Below are 18187 nucleotides of genomic sequence, written 5' to 3' on the forward strand. Positions count from 1 at the left end.
CCCTGTAGCCACTTGCCTAATGGACAGTCCTGGAAAGCCAAACTGTCACTGGACAAAGAGCTAAAACAGAGCTTTGGGCATAAGCATCCAAATGAGCTCAACATTGACAACAGCATCCTGTCCCACCATAGGTCAGGTCCATGCCCAGAGGGGCAAAAAAACTCTAGAACCAGCAGAGCTCATCATGCTGTCTGGAATCAACCAAAAGAAAGGTCAATAAATATGTTTCTAGGTGCCTGCGTGGCTCAGTCAGTTAAACATCTGACTTTTGATTTCGCCTCAGGTCATGATCTCAGGGTCCTGGGATCCAGGCCTACGCTGGGCTCCGTGCTCAGCGGGTGTCTGCTTGAGATTCTCTCTCTCCCTCTGCCCCTCCCCCTGCTCCCTTGAACGTGAGTGTGCTCTCTCTCTCTCTAAAATAAATCATCTTAAAGATTCATATGTATGTTTCAACTACTATTTAATTCAGGTTTTCTAAACCCGGACACGATGGACCTGGAAGCCAGATAAGCCTTCATCGTAGGGACAATCACATCACTGCAGGGAATCTTAGTGCTAAATGCCAGCGGCACCCTTTCTACCCCCTGGTAACAGCCAAAAGAAAGATGCCAAATGTCCCTGGAGGACACAAATTATGCCAGCTGAGAATCGCTGACTCACATTTTTGCTTACGTACAGACCTCTGAGAATAGTCACTTCTCCCCCAAATCCTCAGGAGAGGATTTGGTACTTTATGGTACTTTCTCCCCACTACTCCTGCTTCATCAGTGCAGCAAAACACAGCTGTGAAGCTACTTCATGGGCACTTTAAAGACGACGGTCTGGCCAGGAGTAGTCTGCAGGCACACAAGGGTTAGAAAGCCAGGGTGAAGCATTAGTCCTAACACCGGCCAGAGTTTCCGTTCTTAGGGTTCACGGACACACACAAGCCAAGAACAACTCCAGGAACCTGTGAGTCACTGGGCCTAACTCAGTCCTCTGCGTTTGCTGCCAGTGGGGACATCAGGTCCCTCGCTTTGCCCTCTCTTTCCTATCCTGCACACGGTTTGCTGGGGGTGTCTGCCTTTGCTCTGAGCACTTAGGGGAAGAAAGAGTTTTGACTTCTCTCAAACTAACATGGATACAGAGACCAAAGACTCTGGAGCAGACATCCCAGTTACTCTGCCCATACACACCCACTCAGAGATTCTAGAACCCTCGACCAGCATCCACCTCGGAGAGCTGATAACGAACGGCTTTGGGGCGCTGCAGACACGGGGCCTGCTTTTCTCTCATGGCTCCATCCTCTCGGTGATGCAAGCAGCTCTACTCAGCTCTTGGTTCAATGTCAAGAAATCTCACCAAAAAAAAAATCCAAGTGAAGCAACTTTAGCAACTGTTCCATCGAACCCTCATGGATCAACTAAGAGAACGCACAAAAACACCCCAACTATTTACACTCTTCTGGCGTGATTCATTCTTACAAATTAAAAAGAAATTGCAATACATTTTGGGAACTGATGTGTTCATCTGTCAGATGGTGGAAAAAACATTCATATACACACATACACGGATCTGTCTGGGAACCAGGAATGGGCCAGAACTTCTTGGAAGAGCCTGGGACTAGAAGTCAAGAGACAGACCTGGAAAGGGTCCTCTCGCTGACTCCTACGTGACCTTCCCTTCATTCCCTCCGCACACCTACCAATCCTGCGTGCAGCCATAGGCTTACAGCAGCAGGGAGACAGACTCTGCCTCCTGAGCAAGTGCCTCCTACCAGCCCCACCCACTCCAAAGGTGGACTCTTCACTGGGAAGCAGGAAGCCACAACACGCTTTATGTGAAAACCTGAAACGTTCGAAGTACAAATTTTTGGTTAGGTTTGTCAAATTCTACCACAAGTGCTCATGACTTAAACGTACCTGTGGTCACTAGCCATGATCCCTCAAACCACTCTAACTCTCTGACTTCTCTGAATTAGGGGAGAACTGCAAACAGACCTCAGATTGATTCCTCCCCAGCCCCCCACACCCCCCAGTCCCAGCCGACATGGCAGACAAAGGCGGTGTGGCTGGGGCCTCTGGAGTGGTGTCATCAGACGGAAACTTCTGCAAGCACAGAGGTTTCTGAAACCCCCAGTCAGGCTGCACATGGGTTCTTAAAGCAGGTCCTAGTAACAGAGGTGCATCACAGCACTCAGAATGGTTAACATGATGGGAGGGAGCTCTTACGTGATAATTCCCCAGAGAAACAGGATACTGTGTATACCCAGTAGTCTGAATGGAATTATGCTTTCTTCTGCTCCTAAGCATGACCAAAAATTACCCCTGCATGAACTTTTATGTGTATGAGCTTTACAAATTCCGCTAAGGACTGCTGAAATTCTGCTCAGCATCGCCGTTGCCAACCCCAGCCATCAGTGAAGCACGGCTCTGCCTTGACTGAGAAGCAGCCTAGTGTGATGGGAACAAGGAAGGCTTCGGAACCTGACCCAGGTGGCTTAGGATCCCGGCTCTGCCACCCACTGACCACGCGACTCTGGGAAACCTTTCTCTCACCTGTGACCAGAGGCAATTCCCAGGAGGACACAGTATTCGGTCAATCGGGGACCGCCCAGCAATGTCAAGCATCAAGCCGACTTCTGCGCCTTTCCCTCTGTGCCTCCTTCCCTGCTTCTCCCAAAGCGGCAGCATCACACGCAAGCCGCAGAGCCGGATGAGACCCACCTGTCGTAGATCTCAGAGCCCTCCTCCAGGCCGGGCAGCAGGCCCACAATGAAGGCCTGGAGACTGGGCAGGAGCAGCTTCTGCAGCGGGAGAAAGTATTTCTCATACAGGCCGAGCAGCACGGGCCTCACCGACATGGCCGCGTTCGCCAGAAGAGGAAACAACCCACAGCTTTGGGAAAGAAGAGAGAGGAGGGGTAAATGAGACACGGAATCGGAAGTTTGGAACAATCACCCAGCCAGAGGGAGCTTTCAACAGCAGCCAGCCAGCCACTGGGGCTGCAGATGCTTGCTTGTCACAGGATGTCACAGCAGACTGTCCAGTAAGGAGGCAGCAGGTTCAGAACACACTTAAAGAAAGGCCTGGGAGGATGCGCTCCAGAGGTGATCGCGGCTTATCTCCTGCTGGCGTCCTGACCATGAGTTGTTGCTACCACTCCCTATTTTTTTTTGTCGTTATCTTATGAACTGAAATATGGTTATTCAGGTAATAACATAATATGGTAGGGAAGCTACTATACCTGTAGAGGAACAAGTCCTTGGCCAGCCATTTGGTCCCCACAATTTTGAAGATAATCTCATAGGTTTCTAGGGCTTTTAGGTGCACACCGCTGGGCAAGGCAGGATGCAAGCACTGAGCTAACCTCTTGCTGATAATGAGCCGTCTTGGCAATAAGGAATACCTCAGGTTACTCTGAAGGGCCTGGAAAACAGGAGGGAGAACATGAGGAAGAAGGCAGCAACATTTACCACGTAAAGTAAACCTGCAGAGGCTGGAAAGACACGAGCAGATGCAAAAGGAAGACAGAGGGCCTGCGCAGGGAACACCAGGAGGGCCGTGAGCCAGGCTCCGGGGACACGGGTATCAGCAAAGCCCCTAGCAACGCTGGAGATGAGGCAGGCACCAGGATCAAGAGCAAGGGAGACCCTGTCACCATCGGACCCACTCCTCGGTCACACATGGAAACCTGGGTACCGGAGAGGGCTCCTGTCCACACATGAGGCCAAGCAGAACACAGACTGTATCAGGGGACGTGACACCCACCCCATCCCTAAGACGACCCTTGTCTGCGTGCCGGGGAAGCCCTTGGAATCTGCCTGGGGAGAAGAAGAGGTCTGAAGTATGCCCATCGCTCCCCCAGCTCCGCTTCACAGCCAGGGGGCTCTGAGTGAGGGGTCACCCCCAGAAGAAACAGGCGGGCACCCCTCTCGGTCACGACTCCAGGCATCTCCAGCCGCTGGTGATCCTGCGGGGTGGGAAGGACCCCGCCCGCAGGAGAAATGCCGCACTCTGCCGGGATGCAGCAACAGGGTTCCCGAGCCAGGCCTCTGCGGCCGGGCACAGGCCTCGTCTGCGCCGAAGCGGCCTGGGTACCTGTGGTACCTGAGGACCCCGGTCGGGAGGGTGAGCGGTCACAACCGTTCTGCACAGCCTCAAGCGACTGCGGGCAGAGTGCTGTGGCGGGGTGGCTCCTCGTGACTCAATCTTATAATACAAAGGGTCTGTCATTATGGAACAACCAGCAAATATTTGCTCAAAGCCTACAGGGTGAAGTCCACGCTTCTTAAAAAGCCACTCAGAGGCCTCCACGGCAGGACTCCTGCCCGCTTTGCCTCCACCGCCCCCATCTCTTACTACTTCGGCTTCGAACTCTGCAGCGACATAGATCCATGTGTGAGTCCTGCCTGTGCTCTCTGCCCCTCTGCCCAACCTCCTTCCCGTCGACCTGGCTAATCCTCCCCACAGGAGACTGAGCGTCCCCTTCCCTAGAAGCACAATGGTCCCCGCCCTGGCAGGGTGCGCCATCCTGCATGTTTAGTTCCTCCTGCCCTGGGCTCCATGTGCACATCTGTCACCGATTTACAACACTGTCCTAATAAGTATCAGCTCCGGGGCTGACTTAGGCCGGGAGCAACTTGAGGGCGGGGTCTGTTGCCTTCCCCTCCGTGGTTTTCAGCATTCTGCACAGAGCCTAAAACAAAGCAGGACTTCTTGAAGAACAGAAGATGTGCCAACTGCATGCTATGTGTGTCTACCAACCGCTGGCCCTGGGCCATATGGTCTTAGGGCCATGATAGCTTTTTTTTTCATAATCAAAGAAAATGATCCTGTCCCTAAAACATGCACTGAGGTTATGCAGGAAGTAAAGGGAAAGGAAGGAAAATAATATATTTTTCATCAGAAGCCTATAGTCTAACTGAATTCTCAAATTCAATAAACTCGTATCTCAGAAAAAAAACCCATGTAAGTAAAGGTCATCAAGAAATACCTTAAAATATTATATATAAAAGTCTCATATTTTAAAACAAAGGGAAAGCCAGCAAAATAATTTCTTTTAAGATTTTATTTATTTATTTATTTGAGAGTGAGAGAGGGGGAGAGAGAGAATCTCAAGCAGACTCCATGCTGAGCATAGAGACCAACATGGGGCTCGATCTCACAAACCCTGAGATCGTGACCTGAGCTGAAATCCAGAGTCGGGCACTTAACCAACTGAGCCACCCAGGTGCCCCCAAAATAATTTTTTTTTAAATGTGCTCCTGTCAAAACAAATCCTGAGGTAAGCCGAAACACACGCTGTAACAGGGGATAAGAACAAAGTGAGACAGCTTTGGCGGAGGGGACATGAATGTGCCAAATGTTCAGGAAACTGCATTTTGTTATGCACATTTTTGAACACATAGAAAAGCAGGTGGAACAGCAGCATCAGCATCACTGGGCTTCGACGAGTGTCAACTGCCAGCCAGTCCTGAAGAAACCATGTCTGTGCCTCAGCTGGCTTATCTATGCGGCTGTGGGCTTTCTCCGGGGATTCAAGAGCAGGAGAGACGGCCTCTGTCTTAACCTGCGGTAACTGTTTTTGTCAAAACCAAGCACGTGCATTTTTTTTCCCCTAAGATTTTATTTATTTGAGAGAGAGAGAGAGAGAGAATGAGCCAGGGGAGGGGAGAGGGAGAAGCAGACTCCAGCTGTTTATGGAGCCAGACCCTGGGCTCGATCCTAGGACCCTGAGATGATGATCTGAGCTGAAGTTAGATGCCTAACCGACTGAGCCACCCAGGCGCCCCCATGCACTTGCTTATTAAGTCACACCCACTCTCGTCCTGCTCAGCGTATTCCAAGGACTCCTGCTGCTTGAGGTGGAAAAGTCAGGGCACACTCACCGTGGTGGTCATCTGGGACTCACCAGCGTTTGCCTTGCTTGGGCGGTGCATGTCCATATCCCATTTCTCTGCACTTTTGACCCTGGGTATGGCAACATGACCGAGTCTGGCCAGCGGAATGAGTAGAGCGACAAAAGTTGGTTAAAAGCCAACTCAAAGCTTGTCGGGTTCCCTTTTCTTGACTCTAAGATCACGGACATGTGGGTTGAGCCGAAGCCCCCCCCCCCGCCCCCCACCGCCAGCCTGGCTCCCTGAGAACCTACAGAGCAGAAACCACGTGCTGACCCAGTGAGGCAGAACTCAACCACGTAAAACTCACTGAGATTAGGCCTTGTTTGTTACCATGGCATAACCCTCTCTATCCTAACTAATAAACCTCTTCCCACATAAATGCAATTACAATGAACCAAAACCATCCATTCCAAATGAATGAGGCTGCTTGCTATTTCTTTCTCATTTCAATGTGTCACTTAATTTGAGAAAAGACATAGGAAAAGAAACATAACAAGTACTGAGGCTGTGACCAGTGAATGTGGAACTGGTTCTTCACTGTTTGTGGTCTGTGTTAATCCACGAAAACACAGCACTTCTGAGAAAGGGTCTCAGTGCTGTTGAGGGAAAGGTAGAAAGAAAGAAGGAAGCTGTTGGATCTGAAAATTCAGCAAAAACAAAGGATATAAACAGACTATACTTAGAAGAACGAGAAGCTGCTTGTCGTTCCTGGTAAGAAAAATGCAATTAAAACTACAAGAAAATACCATTCTCTTCACCCATCAGACTGTCAAGCTAGATCAAAGCACACAAGTTCAGGAGCAGAGCAGAGCCACCGAGAGATCATGAGCCGAGTTACATTCCTCACGCTGAGTCAGGATGTGGCCAGACAGACTTTGGGAGCCTGGTCCTTGGGGCAGTGGGAGAGTCAACCCTTCTGCATCATTTTCACCACTAATCATGGGGCTAAAATCATGCCTAGGTCATGGTGGTTGTGCTAACCCACTTCCCACAGAGCCAGACTTAACAGGTGCTTCCACACTGAGGCTAGGCAAACAAATGAGACTGAGATATTATAACACTGGTTTAATATGTGAGCTTGGGGGTCAGAGCCGGGCATTCCAGTTCTACCATTTGCTTGTTCGGCAAGTTCTTTAAACTTTCCAGCTATCGTTTCATCTATAAAAATGGAGATCATGGCACCTCACGAAGTTGCAAGCATCAAATGAGACACCCCATACAAACAGTACAGCAACTGGCACCCAGGAAGCAGCCAGCAAACACAACTTCTCATCATGACAAACTGAAAATAAAGGACAAGACTCCCAGAGATGGAGAGAAGATGCATTTTAAAACAATCCACTGAAACCCAGTCATTTACAGATAATGTCTTTATTGCCCCAAAAGCAAACAAGGACACTAGTTGGGTGTGTTGAGGAAGAAGGGTGAGAAATAACATTGAATCAGAAAAGCAAAGCTCAGACTGCTCTATGTCTGGAGTTAAGATGCCTGCAGACCCAAAATATGATGAAAATCCCAAGAGACACTGTAGCCGAGGAGGAAATCGGCACCCACGAGATGGAGTTGGGGAACATGAAATTTCCTTTTAAGAAGAAGGAAAAAATAAATAGTAATTAATATTTAGCATTAAAAGGGAAAATAAGATACATCCTAAATGATATTTAAGGAAAACTTCTAAACAATATCTTCCAAGTCTTTTTTTCCTTAAAGATTTTATTTATTTATTTGACAGAGAAGATAGGGAGAGAGAGAGTATAAGCAGGGGGAGTGGTAGGCGGAGGGAGAGGGAGAAGCAGGCTCCCTGCTGACCAAGGAGCCCAAGGCTCTGTCCCAGGACCCTGGGATCATGACCAGAGCTGAAGGCAGACAGACACTTAACCGACTGAGCCACCCAGGTACCCCAACATTTTGTAAGACTTAAAACTGAAGATTAGAATCACTAGTTGAAAATGCTTTGCCTGGGGCGCTGGGTGGCTCAGTCACTTAAGTGTCTGCCTTGGGCTCAGGTCATGATCGTGGAGTCCCGGGACTGAGCCCCCAAGTTGGGCTCCTTGCTCCACGGGGAGCCTGCTTCTCCCTCTCTTCCCCACTTGCTCATGATCTCTGTCGCAATCTCTGTCTGTCTCACTCTCTCAAATAAAATCTTAAAAAAAACCCTGCTTTGCATGCAGTGGATCTGGAGCAGTCTGGAAACAAAGGATTCCCCCGAACAGAACTCCTCCTCCCTCAGAGCGACAGACTTCATGCAGGAAATGAGGCTGTGAGTCCTATTTAAAAACACCTTCTGTGAGCAGGGAATGTTTTTCCATCTCTTTGTGTCTTCCTCAATTTCTTTCACAAGTGTTCTGTAGTTTTTAGAGTACAGATCCTTTCCCTTTTTGGTTAGGTTTATTCCTAGGTATCCCATGATTTTTTGTGTAATTGTAAATGCGACTAACTCCTCAATTCCTATTTCTTATTATTCGTGTATAGAAATGCAACTGATTTCTATGCATTGATTTTATACCCTGCCACGTTGCTAAATTCCTGTATGAGTTCTAGCAACTTGGGGGTGCAATATTTTGGGTTTTCTACATAAAGTATCATGTTGTGTGCGAAGAATGAGAGCGTGACTTCTCTGCCAATTTGAATACTTTTTATTTCTTTTTGTTATCTGATTGGGGAGATTAGGAGTTTTAGTATTATACTGAACAACTGTGGTGAGAATGGACATCCCTGCTGTGTTCCTCATCTTAGGGGAAAAGCTCTCAATTTTTCCCCACTGAGAATAATAACTGATGTGGGTTTTTCATAGATGGCTTTTATGATATTGAGATATGTTAAAATATCTATGGTACCCAGAGCAATCTACACATTCACTGCAAAATCTACTAAAATACCATAGACATTTTTCAAAGAGCTGGGATAATCCCAAATCCTAAAATTTGTATGGAACCAGTTAAGACCCCAAATAGCCAGAGGAATGTTGAAAAATAAAACCAAAGCTGGGGGCATCACAATGCCATACTTCAAAATTACAAAGCTGTAATCATCAAGACAGTATGGTACTGGCACAAAAACAGACACACAGATCAATGGAACAGAATAGAGAGCCCAGAAATGGACCCTCAACTCTATGGTCAAATAATCCTCGACAAAGCCAGAATGAATATCCAGTAAAAAAGACAGACTCTCCAATAAATGGTGTCGGAAAAATTGGACAGCCACATGCAGAAGAGTGAAACCTGACCATTCTCTTACGCCATACACAAAGACAAACTTAAAGATGGATGAAAGACCTAAATGTGAGCCAGGAATCCATCAAAATCCTAGAGGAGAATCCAGGCATCAACTTATTCAACCTCAGCCGTAGCAACTTCTTGCTAGATAAAGGCAAGAGAAACCAAAGCAAAAAAATGAACTACTGTGACTTAAGATAAAAAGCTTCTGCACAGCAAAGGAAATAGTCAACAAAACTAAAAGGCAACCTACGAGATGGAAGAAGATATTTGTAAATGACATTATCAGATAAAGGGCTCCTCTCCAAGATCTATAAAGAACTTATCAAACTCAACACCCCCCAAAAAAACAAATAATCCAGTCAAGAAATGGGCATGGAGGGGCGCCTGGGTGGCTCAGTGGGTTAAGCCACTGCCTTCGGCTCGGGTCATGATCTCAGGGTCCTGGGATTGAGCCCCACATCGGGCTCTCTGCTCAGCAGGGAGCCTGCTTCCTCCTCTCTCTCTTCCTGCCTCTCTGCCTGCTTGTGATCTCTCTCTGTCAAATAAATAAATAAAATCTTAAAAAAAAAAAAAAAAAAAAGAAAGAAAGAAAGAAATGGGCATGGACATGAACAGACCTTTCTCCAAAGAAGACATCAACTGGCCAACAGACACATGAAAAATGCTCCACATCACCTGGCATCAGAGAAATACAAATCGAAACCACAATGAGATACCACCTCACACCAGTCAGAATGGCTAAAATTAACAAGTGAGGAGACAACAGGTGTTGCCGAGGTTGTGGAGAAAGGCGAACCTTCTTACACTGCTGGTGGGAATGTAAGCTGGTGCACTCAGGAAAACAGCACCAAGGTTCCTCAAGAAGTTAAAAATAGGGCTACCCTACGACCCAGCAATTGGTCTACTAGGTATTTACCCCCAAAATACAGAGGTAGTGAAAAGAGAGGGCACATGCACCCCAATGCTCATAGCAGCAATGTCCACAATAGCCAAACTGTGGAAGGAGCTGAGATGCCCTTCAGCAGACGAATGGATAAAGATGTGGTCCATATACACCACGGAATATTACTCAGTCATCAGAAAGGATGAACACCCGCCATTTGCATCAACATGGATGGAACTGGAGGGGGTTATGCTAAGTGAAATAAGTCAATCAGAGAAAGACAATTATCTGGTTTCACTTATACACAGAATATAAGAAACTATGCAGAATATCATGGGGGAGGGGAGGGAAAACTGAATGGGAAGTCATCAGAGAAAGAAAAACCACGAGAGACTCTTAACTGCAGGAAACAAACTGAGGGTTGCTGGAGGTAGGTGAGGGGAATGGGGTCATTGGGGGATGGGCTCAAGGATGGCACATGATGTGATGAGCACTGGGTGTGATACACAACTAATGAATTACTGAACACTACATCTGAAACTTAATGATGTACTGTATGTTGGCTAAGTGAATTACACACACACACACACACACACACACACACAGCGAAACAAACACCTTCTGGGTGAGCAGTATTAAGTAGCATCTCGCCGACGTGCCTGAAGGGGAACCTAAGGCAACTCCTGGTGGCTTTAAGGAAACAGTGGCCACCGTGAAGGTTCCCCCTCTGGCTCCCCCAAATTCTCTCTCTGTAAGACTTTCCCTTTAGGTTCACTGAGGGCTAATGCATGGCCATGAGGGGACCATCTCTGTGTTTTCAGGGCAAACTTAAAGGGGAAGGAGTCATCCGATGATTCATTCCCCCACTTTGGCTGCTGAAGATGCAGAGCTCAGGGTGCTGGTTCGGCCATGGTGGCTTTTTTCCGCTGGCCACCACTGACTCAGATCTCCTCCACTTAGGACCTATTGATGCAGGAATCCCTGGACACGAGAAGTGCTTGGCCCATGTGGCCAGCCCACTTTTAGGATATGAAAAACACTTCTCAGTAGGAAACTGGAGGCTTTCTGCTGCATCCTTTCTGAGAGTGAGATCAAGCCAGACGCCCAGGGCTATCACTGCTTTTGAAAAAGAAAATGTTCTATTTAGAAGAGGCCTGGCCTAGGAGGTTTCAAAACGGAGTGCTGTGCACTGCCGGTGGGAATGTAAAATGGTGCAATCGCTGTGCAAACAGGATGGTGGCTCCTCAAAAGATTAGGGGTGCCTGGCTGGCTTAGTCGGCAGAGCACGTGATTGCTGATCAGGGGGCCGTAAGTTAGAGCCCCACATTGGGTGGAGAGTTTACTTAAAAAAAAAAAAAAAAAAAAATAGGGGCACCTGGGTGGCTCAGTCAGTCAGGCCACTGCCTTCAGCTTGGGTCATGATCTCAGGGTCCTGGGATCAAGCCCCACATCGGGCTCTCTGCTCAGCAGGGAGCTTCTCCCTTTCCTTCTGCCTGCCGCTTTGCCTACTTGGGCTCTCTGTCTGCCAAATGAATAAATAAAATCTTAAAATATAAATAAATAAATAAAATTGTTTTAAAAAGATGAACTACTTGACTTGTTTACCAAATGACTGTATGATCCAACAATTCAACTTCTAAGCCCATGTACAAAAGCACTGAGACTCAAACAGGTATTTGCACACCTGTGTTCACGGAAGCGCTATTCACAATAGCCAAAAGGTGAAAACAACCCAAACGTCAATGACTGGAGCAATAAAACGTGGTCTCACATACAGCGGACTGTTACTCAGCCGGAAGGAGGAAGGAAATCCTGAGGCTCGCTACCATATGGACGAATCCTGAAGACACCGCAGTCAGTGCAGTAAGCCAGACGCAAAAGGGCACACACTGTATGATTCCACTTACACGAGGTCCCTGGAGTCATCAAAGGGACAGACCCAGAAAGCGGAACAGGGGGAGGGGGCCAGGGGCTGGGGAGGGGGAGGGGAGCCTGTGTTTAATGGGAACGGTCTCAGTTTTGGATGGTGGTGCTGGCTGAACAAGGAAAACCCACTGAACGCCATGGAACGGTACACTCATAACCAGTTACAATGGTAAATTTTATGTGTATTTTATCACCCAGAAAGAAAAAAGAGATGAATGCTGTGTTTGGCCCAACTGGTCCTGCAGCTGAGCTGCAAGAACCATGAATCTTTCCTTGAGTGACACTTGCTTGTTGAAAACAAACTGAAAACTCTTTCCTCACCAGAGAACAAAGGGACTCCTTTTAATAAATCCTGAAAGGACCCAGGGACTGGGTCCAGCCTCTCCTGAGTGTGAGGTTTTGGTGTTTTTGTTTTGTTTTTGTTTTTAAGAGAGAGAATACTTGTGGGGAGCCTGGGTGGCTCAGTGGGTCAAGTCTCTGCCTTCAGCTAGGTCATGATCTCAGGGTCCTGGGATCGAGCTCTACGTCAGGCTCTCCACTCAGCGGGGAGCCTGATTCCCTCTCTCTCTCTGCCTGCCTCTCTGCCTGCTTGTGATCCCTCACTCTCTGTCAAATAAATAAATTAATTAAATATTTTTTTTTAAAAGAGCAAGAGAATACTTTTAAGTGAGCAAGGGTGGGAGGGGGAGGGGAAAGGGGAAGGGGAAGGGGTAGAGGGAAGGAGAGAGAGAGAGAGAATCCCAAGCAGACTCCACGCTCAACACACAGGGCTCCATTTCACCACCCTAAAATCACAACCTGAGCTGAAACCAAGAGTCCAATGCTTAACTGACTCAGCCACCTGGGCACCCCTGAGTGTGTCTTTAACCCCTAATTAGCAAAATAGCCACATTAACTGAGTCCACCTTCTAGCACTTAAAAACTCCTGATTTCCTCTTGACCCACTTCCGGCAGTTTGAAAGCTGCTGAGACTGGGACCCCGGTGTGGGTCAGGGAGGGCCACCCTGACGCTGCCTTGCTCTTGCCAGCCTCTATCCAGGCAGTGTGCTCCTCTAGCAGGAAAAGCCCAGTATTTCCAGGGAAGTTTCATTGTTTGGGTTGTGTTTTTTTTTGAAACCAGAAACCCGAGTAGGCTTGACACATTGAGAGATACAGATACACAAATATCGTATATATTTATATTACATACACATGTGATAAATATTGCATAAAAATGATGTATACTAAAAAAAAAGATGAGAAATGTTCTTCAGCTATAGAATAGATACCTCAAGGAAACTCATAAATCTGGAAGGAAAAAATGGCCATGTTTTCAAAATCACTTTGAAAAATGCTAAACAGGAAGGAAAAGCTAGGATTAAAGCAGAAATAAACCTTCCTTCTTTTCCTCAAGAATGACACTTAAAAGCATTCCTTCAGCTAATACAAGATATAATAGTTGGGACCTCGTTGTATGCTCATTGGTTCAGCAGGCTGACCTGAAAATAATAAAAAAATTTATAAAACCCAAATTTGAAAAAGAAAGGTCTGAACCACATCCAAGCTTGGTTAATAGAGACCAGGAAGTGTCTCACTTTGCCCCATCCACGATAATGTCTGCTCTGCACTTTGTTTTCCTTTGACATCACGCTATCTGGCAGGACTCTGAGCATGACACAGACTGGTTCTGTGTAAGAAACAGCGTTAAAAATTCCAAAAGGGTAGGCCACAGACTCAAAAAGTACTTTAAGGGGCGCCTGGGTGGCTCAGTGGGTTAAAACCTCTGCCTTCGGCTCGGGTCATGATCCCAGGGTCCTGGGATCGAGCCCCGCATCGGGCTCTCTGCTCAGCGGGGAGCCTGCTTCCCTCTATCTCTCTGCCTGCCTCTCTGCCTACTTGTGATCTCTGTCTGTCAAATAAATAAATAAAATCTTAAAAAAAAAAAAAAGTACTTTAATACACTTAAAAAATGTTTAAAGAGAAATTTAACAATACGGGAAGGGGGTAAGTTACATTTGATCTTAAAAAGTTCCCAGAAGAGATTGCCCAGACCTGCTCTTCTCGGTGATAACACGGACTTCCAGATGCCAGATGCTCGTCTATAAGGAGACACAAGCGAGCCAATCCAAAAGCTGGCCTTGCATCAAGCGAACGGTAAAATACCAGCAGGCCTTCCTTCTGGAAGGTGCTCATCTTTAAAAGGCTGTTCGTTTCATGCCACAAAACCGAAGCCGTACCGTGAGTAAGGCTGGCCAGGTGACACAAGCTTGAACGCTCATTAAATACTTGCCAAGGGACACCAACGGTGCCCTTCAGACAGAAGGAACACAGGACAGGCGCTGAGGAATAACAAACTGGCCAGGACTTCCCACACAAAAGTAGGCCGAGTCCTGAAGGCGGAGATGGTGAAGAGCGTCATGTCCTACCTGAGACGGCAGTGACTCAGCCACCATGTCAGCCTGGGAGGAGGACGGGGACGGCGACAGACAGGAGAAGCAACAGGCGAACAGGCACGACAGGGAGTTGGGATTTCACAGAGAACCCACGAAGTCCGCTTCTTTTTAACTGGGGGAGTGACACCTGTACAACCCCTCTGGAAAAGAGAGCTTCCTTCCTAACAAGGTCCCCGACGGAAACATGCTGTGTGGCGCTGACATAAAAGCAGACTGCCGAGGGCACACCTGCCGAGCAGTGACCCCGGGGAGTCGTCACCGCGCCTTACAACACGCACATCCCACGACCTCGGCTTGCAGCAGAGCTGCTGGCAGGGCACCGTGTTCTCGGCTTCACCCGACCTTCCACGCAAGCTAGAGATGCATCAGAACACATGTTTTGGTTTTAAAGATGGCTCACAATTAGTTTTATTCCTTTTGGATCGGTTCTATCTCGCTGCCGGAGCCAATACTAACTCACACTTTCTGAGCAAACACCACACTGCCTGCTAGGAGCCCCACCGAAGGCTGAGCGCACACACTGCGGGAGGATGGCGGCCCCAGGCCAGGCCAGGCCAGGCCAGGGCGGCGACAGCAGGCCGACCCCGGGCTGCCACTGACCACGCATCCACAAGCCCGGGGCTGACACCTCGGCGGGACAGTCTGGGAAGCTCCTTTTTCTCAGCTGAACCAGAGCTGAATTTGCTATGGAGGGTTGCTGGTCAAACTTATGACAAAGCAAAGCAGGGGCAGGGGACATGGGACAGCACAGTCTGGGAATGAGCTGACCTGTGGCCCGGTCGGGGCACCACCCTTCCTCAGCTGCCCAGCTCCGCACAGGTTTCCTGAGCACAGGGACCTGGTCGTACAGGCGAGACTGGAAAGGAGCTGAAACACCGGGCTGTTCACGCCACTCCCACCTGCCCAGGGCATGAACACTGGGTCCAGGCTCTCGGTCAAGAGGACTTGGGAATCTCCACGCCGGGTCAGAAAACTTCTTAAAACACGACAGGGGTGCCTCGGTGACTCAACTGGTTAAGCACCCAACTCTCAATTTCGGCTCAAGAACTCAAGGTTGTGGGATCGAGCCCTGCTCTGGGTGCGGAGCCTGCCTGAGATTCTTTCTCCCTCCCTCCAAAAACAAAAAGCCACCACCAACAAAAAACCCAAAACAAACCACCACCCAGCATTGCTACCTCGTAGAAGGCAAGCGGCGACACACATGTCCAAAGATTGCTCTTTATTTTTCCCTTGTGAGTTTATTACATCTATTGTAGAAACCACTCCCTCTCACCACTAACAGCAATTTTCCCTATCTTCCCACACAGAAACTTTAGACGGCTAGCTGTAGGACCTTCCAGGCTTCCAGACTTAGATCGCATTCTTTTCCCACCGCAGTGCAGGTCCTGAGCCCTCCCTCCCAGCCACGCACCTGCACGTGGGCCTGCAGCGCTGCCGTCTGAGCTGAACACCTTACGCTGAACCAGAAAGCCTCAATAAAGCTTCCCTCAGCGTCCTCCCCAGTAAAACGGTTGAGCAGCACCAACTTCGGAGGATTATAGGTTTGAGAGACAATGAGTAACAAGCTCGTAACAGGGGCTCACTAAAGGGCATTGTTCCATTTTGGGGACTATGAGCCAAGAGGGAGGGATGATGGACAAGGGTGGGAGCAGGTCAAGGCAGCGGAGTGCGACAGTGAACCACATAAAAGGAAATGAACATGTGGGGCAAACATGCCCTTCAGGACTAAACACTGACACATACGTGATGCAGAGAATACTAAAATACTTAAGAATTTATAGCCGCAAACCGGAAGATGTCATAAAAGTGAGCATAGCATTAAGATACTAAATGACTTGCTGTCTGGACACACCTTCTTTTCTGCCTTTTTTTTTTTTTTTTAAGATTTTTATTTATTTATTTGACAGAGAGAGAGATCACAAGTAGGCAGAGAGGCAGGCAGAGAGAGAAGAGGAAGCAGGTTCCAGGCAGAGCAGAGAGCCCGACGCAGGGCTCAATCCCAGAGCCTGAGATCATGACCTGAGCAGAAGGCAGAGGCTTAACCCACTGAGCCACCCAGGCGCCCCTTCTTTTCTGCTTCTTAAGTGTATTTTAACCCACATACAAATGATATATTTAACATACAAACCAAAAGCCTATTATATGGAAACCACCTTGTTAAAGTCAGAGCCAGAAAAGCCGCAAGAACATCTTGGGGAAAGAGTCTCATTACAAATCCCAAACAAACTTCAGTCCCAAAAGTTCTATGGGTAGAACTCAATATTCTTTAGAATTCACACCCAGAAGAACAGAACTGGCACACTCAAATGAGACGAAATGTTATCTCCTCCTGCCAGAGCAGGTTTCTCGAGATCTCCGGAACAGCACTTCCCAATCCTTGGTGTTGAAGCAAAGTGGGTCCAGAAGGGCTGTGTGCAGCTTGGGGACACCCTCCCCGAGCGCTCTGGTTCTGCCAGCCCACAGAGCCTCAGGCACGCACTGGAAGCTGGGATCACGGGACCTATGCAGGCAGCAAGGGTAATTCAGAGTCAGGGTTGGCAGGGGAGGAACACAGCTCTCCAACCCGCTCTGCCTGTTTGCTCTCACCTGAATCCGACCTGTGGTTTTCCTCCTCCATGGTTCCCTTTGCTTCCTTGGCCCTGAGATAATAAGCTACCTGGACAGAAGCAGGCAGCAGTTAAAGAACAATGATGGGAGGAAGAAGGCTGCGGACAAGGTACCCGGGAACTGAGGCAGGAAAGCCTGGCTCGCTCAGATCTGTTCAGGCCCAAGCGGGTTCCGCTCTCCAGAACCCAACAGCTCTAAAACGGCCCGGAGCACCCAAAACCAAGAGTCTGAACACACGGCTGGCATAGAGCAGGCATTGAAGGAACACTACCTCCTCAGAAACACAACGGGGCTTGTGCAGTGAGGACGAAACCAGGGCATGGAGACAAAATCCTTGCCGTTTCTCTGTCCACGCCTTAACTCCAGCCAGAACCACGCCAAGGCAGATGGCGAGGTTGCCGACCAGCATGGCACATGCCGCATCTTTTAAGGACAAACACCTTTACTGTTGAGAGACAAGTGTGCCTGCTTCTGCCCACAGAGGAAACGGGTTTCCGTGGGTTAAGGATGGTCCAACACTGTGGACTCAGTTACCAAGCATCGGGCGGTAAAGCACAGCACATCCAGCTACACAAATCGAAATGAGGAAATGTATCACCTCACAACCCAAAGTCTAGAGCAGTGCTTCTCAGACTGTGGCAGTTCTGCCTCTGGGGGACACTAGACAATGTCTGGAGGCACTACAGTGGGGGCTGGGGGTGGGACATGCTATTGGCATAGAGCAGACAAAGGCCAAGAGGCTGATGAACATCCTAGAAGGCACAGGACAGCACTCCCTGCCCCGTCACTGAAGGTCAACAGTGCCGAGGCCAAGCAACTGGTGTGGGGGGGCATAGTCCCGTATTTTGCTGATTCAAGGGCTCCGTGACATCCTAAAAGGACAAGCCTTTGTGTGCTTACATGCTCCTCGTGCTGAGCTGACTTCTCCTCGGCCTTTTCCTGCTGTGGCCTCAGACATCTGCTGCACATCAGGCATTACATGCTCCCATGATTAAAGAGAGGAACAAAAAAGTCAAGTGTTTATTCGTTTCCTGTCTTTCTGTATTAGAGGAAACCCTTTCCAGAAGTTAGCTGGCCACGTCTCATAGGTCAGGGAAGGTCACATGCCCATGTCTGAGTCAATCCTTGCCAAGGAAAACAGAATTCCTGGGAAGTCTGAGAACAATAACTTACTGCTGAGGCTGGGAGATGGACGCTCCCCCGTGAGGTGCTTTACCACCTGATCCCTAAGACATAA

General features: G+C 48.5%; 1 protein-coding gene across 5 annotated transcripts in view; it reads right to left on the bottom strand.

The window, feature by feature from the left end:
- DOP1B (DOP1 leucine zipper like protein B) overlaps positions 1–18187 on the bottom strand; it is a 106299-nt gene that overhangs the window by 68104 nt on the left and 20008 nt on the right. For all 5 annotated transcript variants that reach the window (XR_004383616.1, XM_032865360.1, XM_032865358.1 and 2 more), the window contains exons 3-4: positions 3226–3407; positions 2706–2876 (exon numbers count right to left, since the gene is read on the bottom strand). Coding sequence is in view for 4 of the 5 variants with exons in the window: in XM_032865360.1 (XP_032721251.1) it covers positions 2706–2876; positions 3226–3407 (353 nt within the window). In the remaining variant the exon portion in view is untranslated. The remainder of the gene's footprint in view (positions 1–2705; positions 2877–3225; positions 3408–18187) is intronic.

The sequence above is a fragment of the Lontra canadensis genome, unplaced genomic scaffold (genome assembly GCF_010015895.1).
Source record: "Lontra canadensis isolate GAN:19392208 unplaced genomic scaffold, GSC_riverotter_1.0 scaffold29, whole genome shotgun sequence".
Taxonomy (NCBI): Eukaryota; Metazoa; Chordata; class Mammalia; order Carnivora; family Mustelidae; genus Lontra; species Lontra canadensis.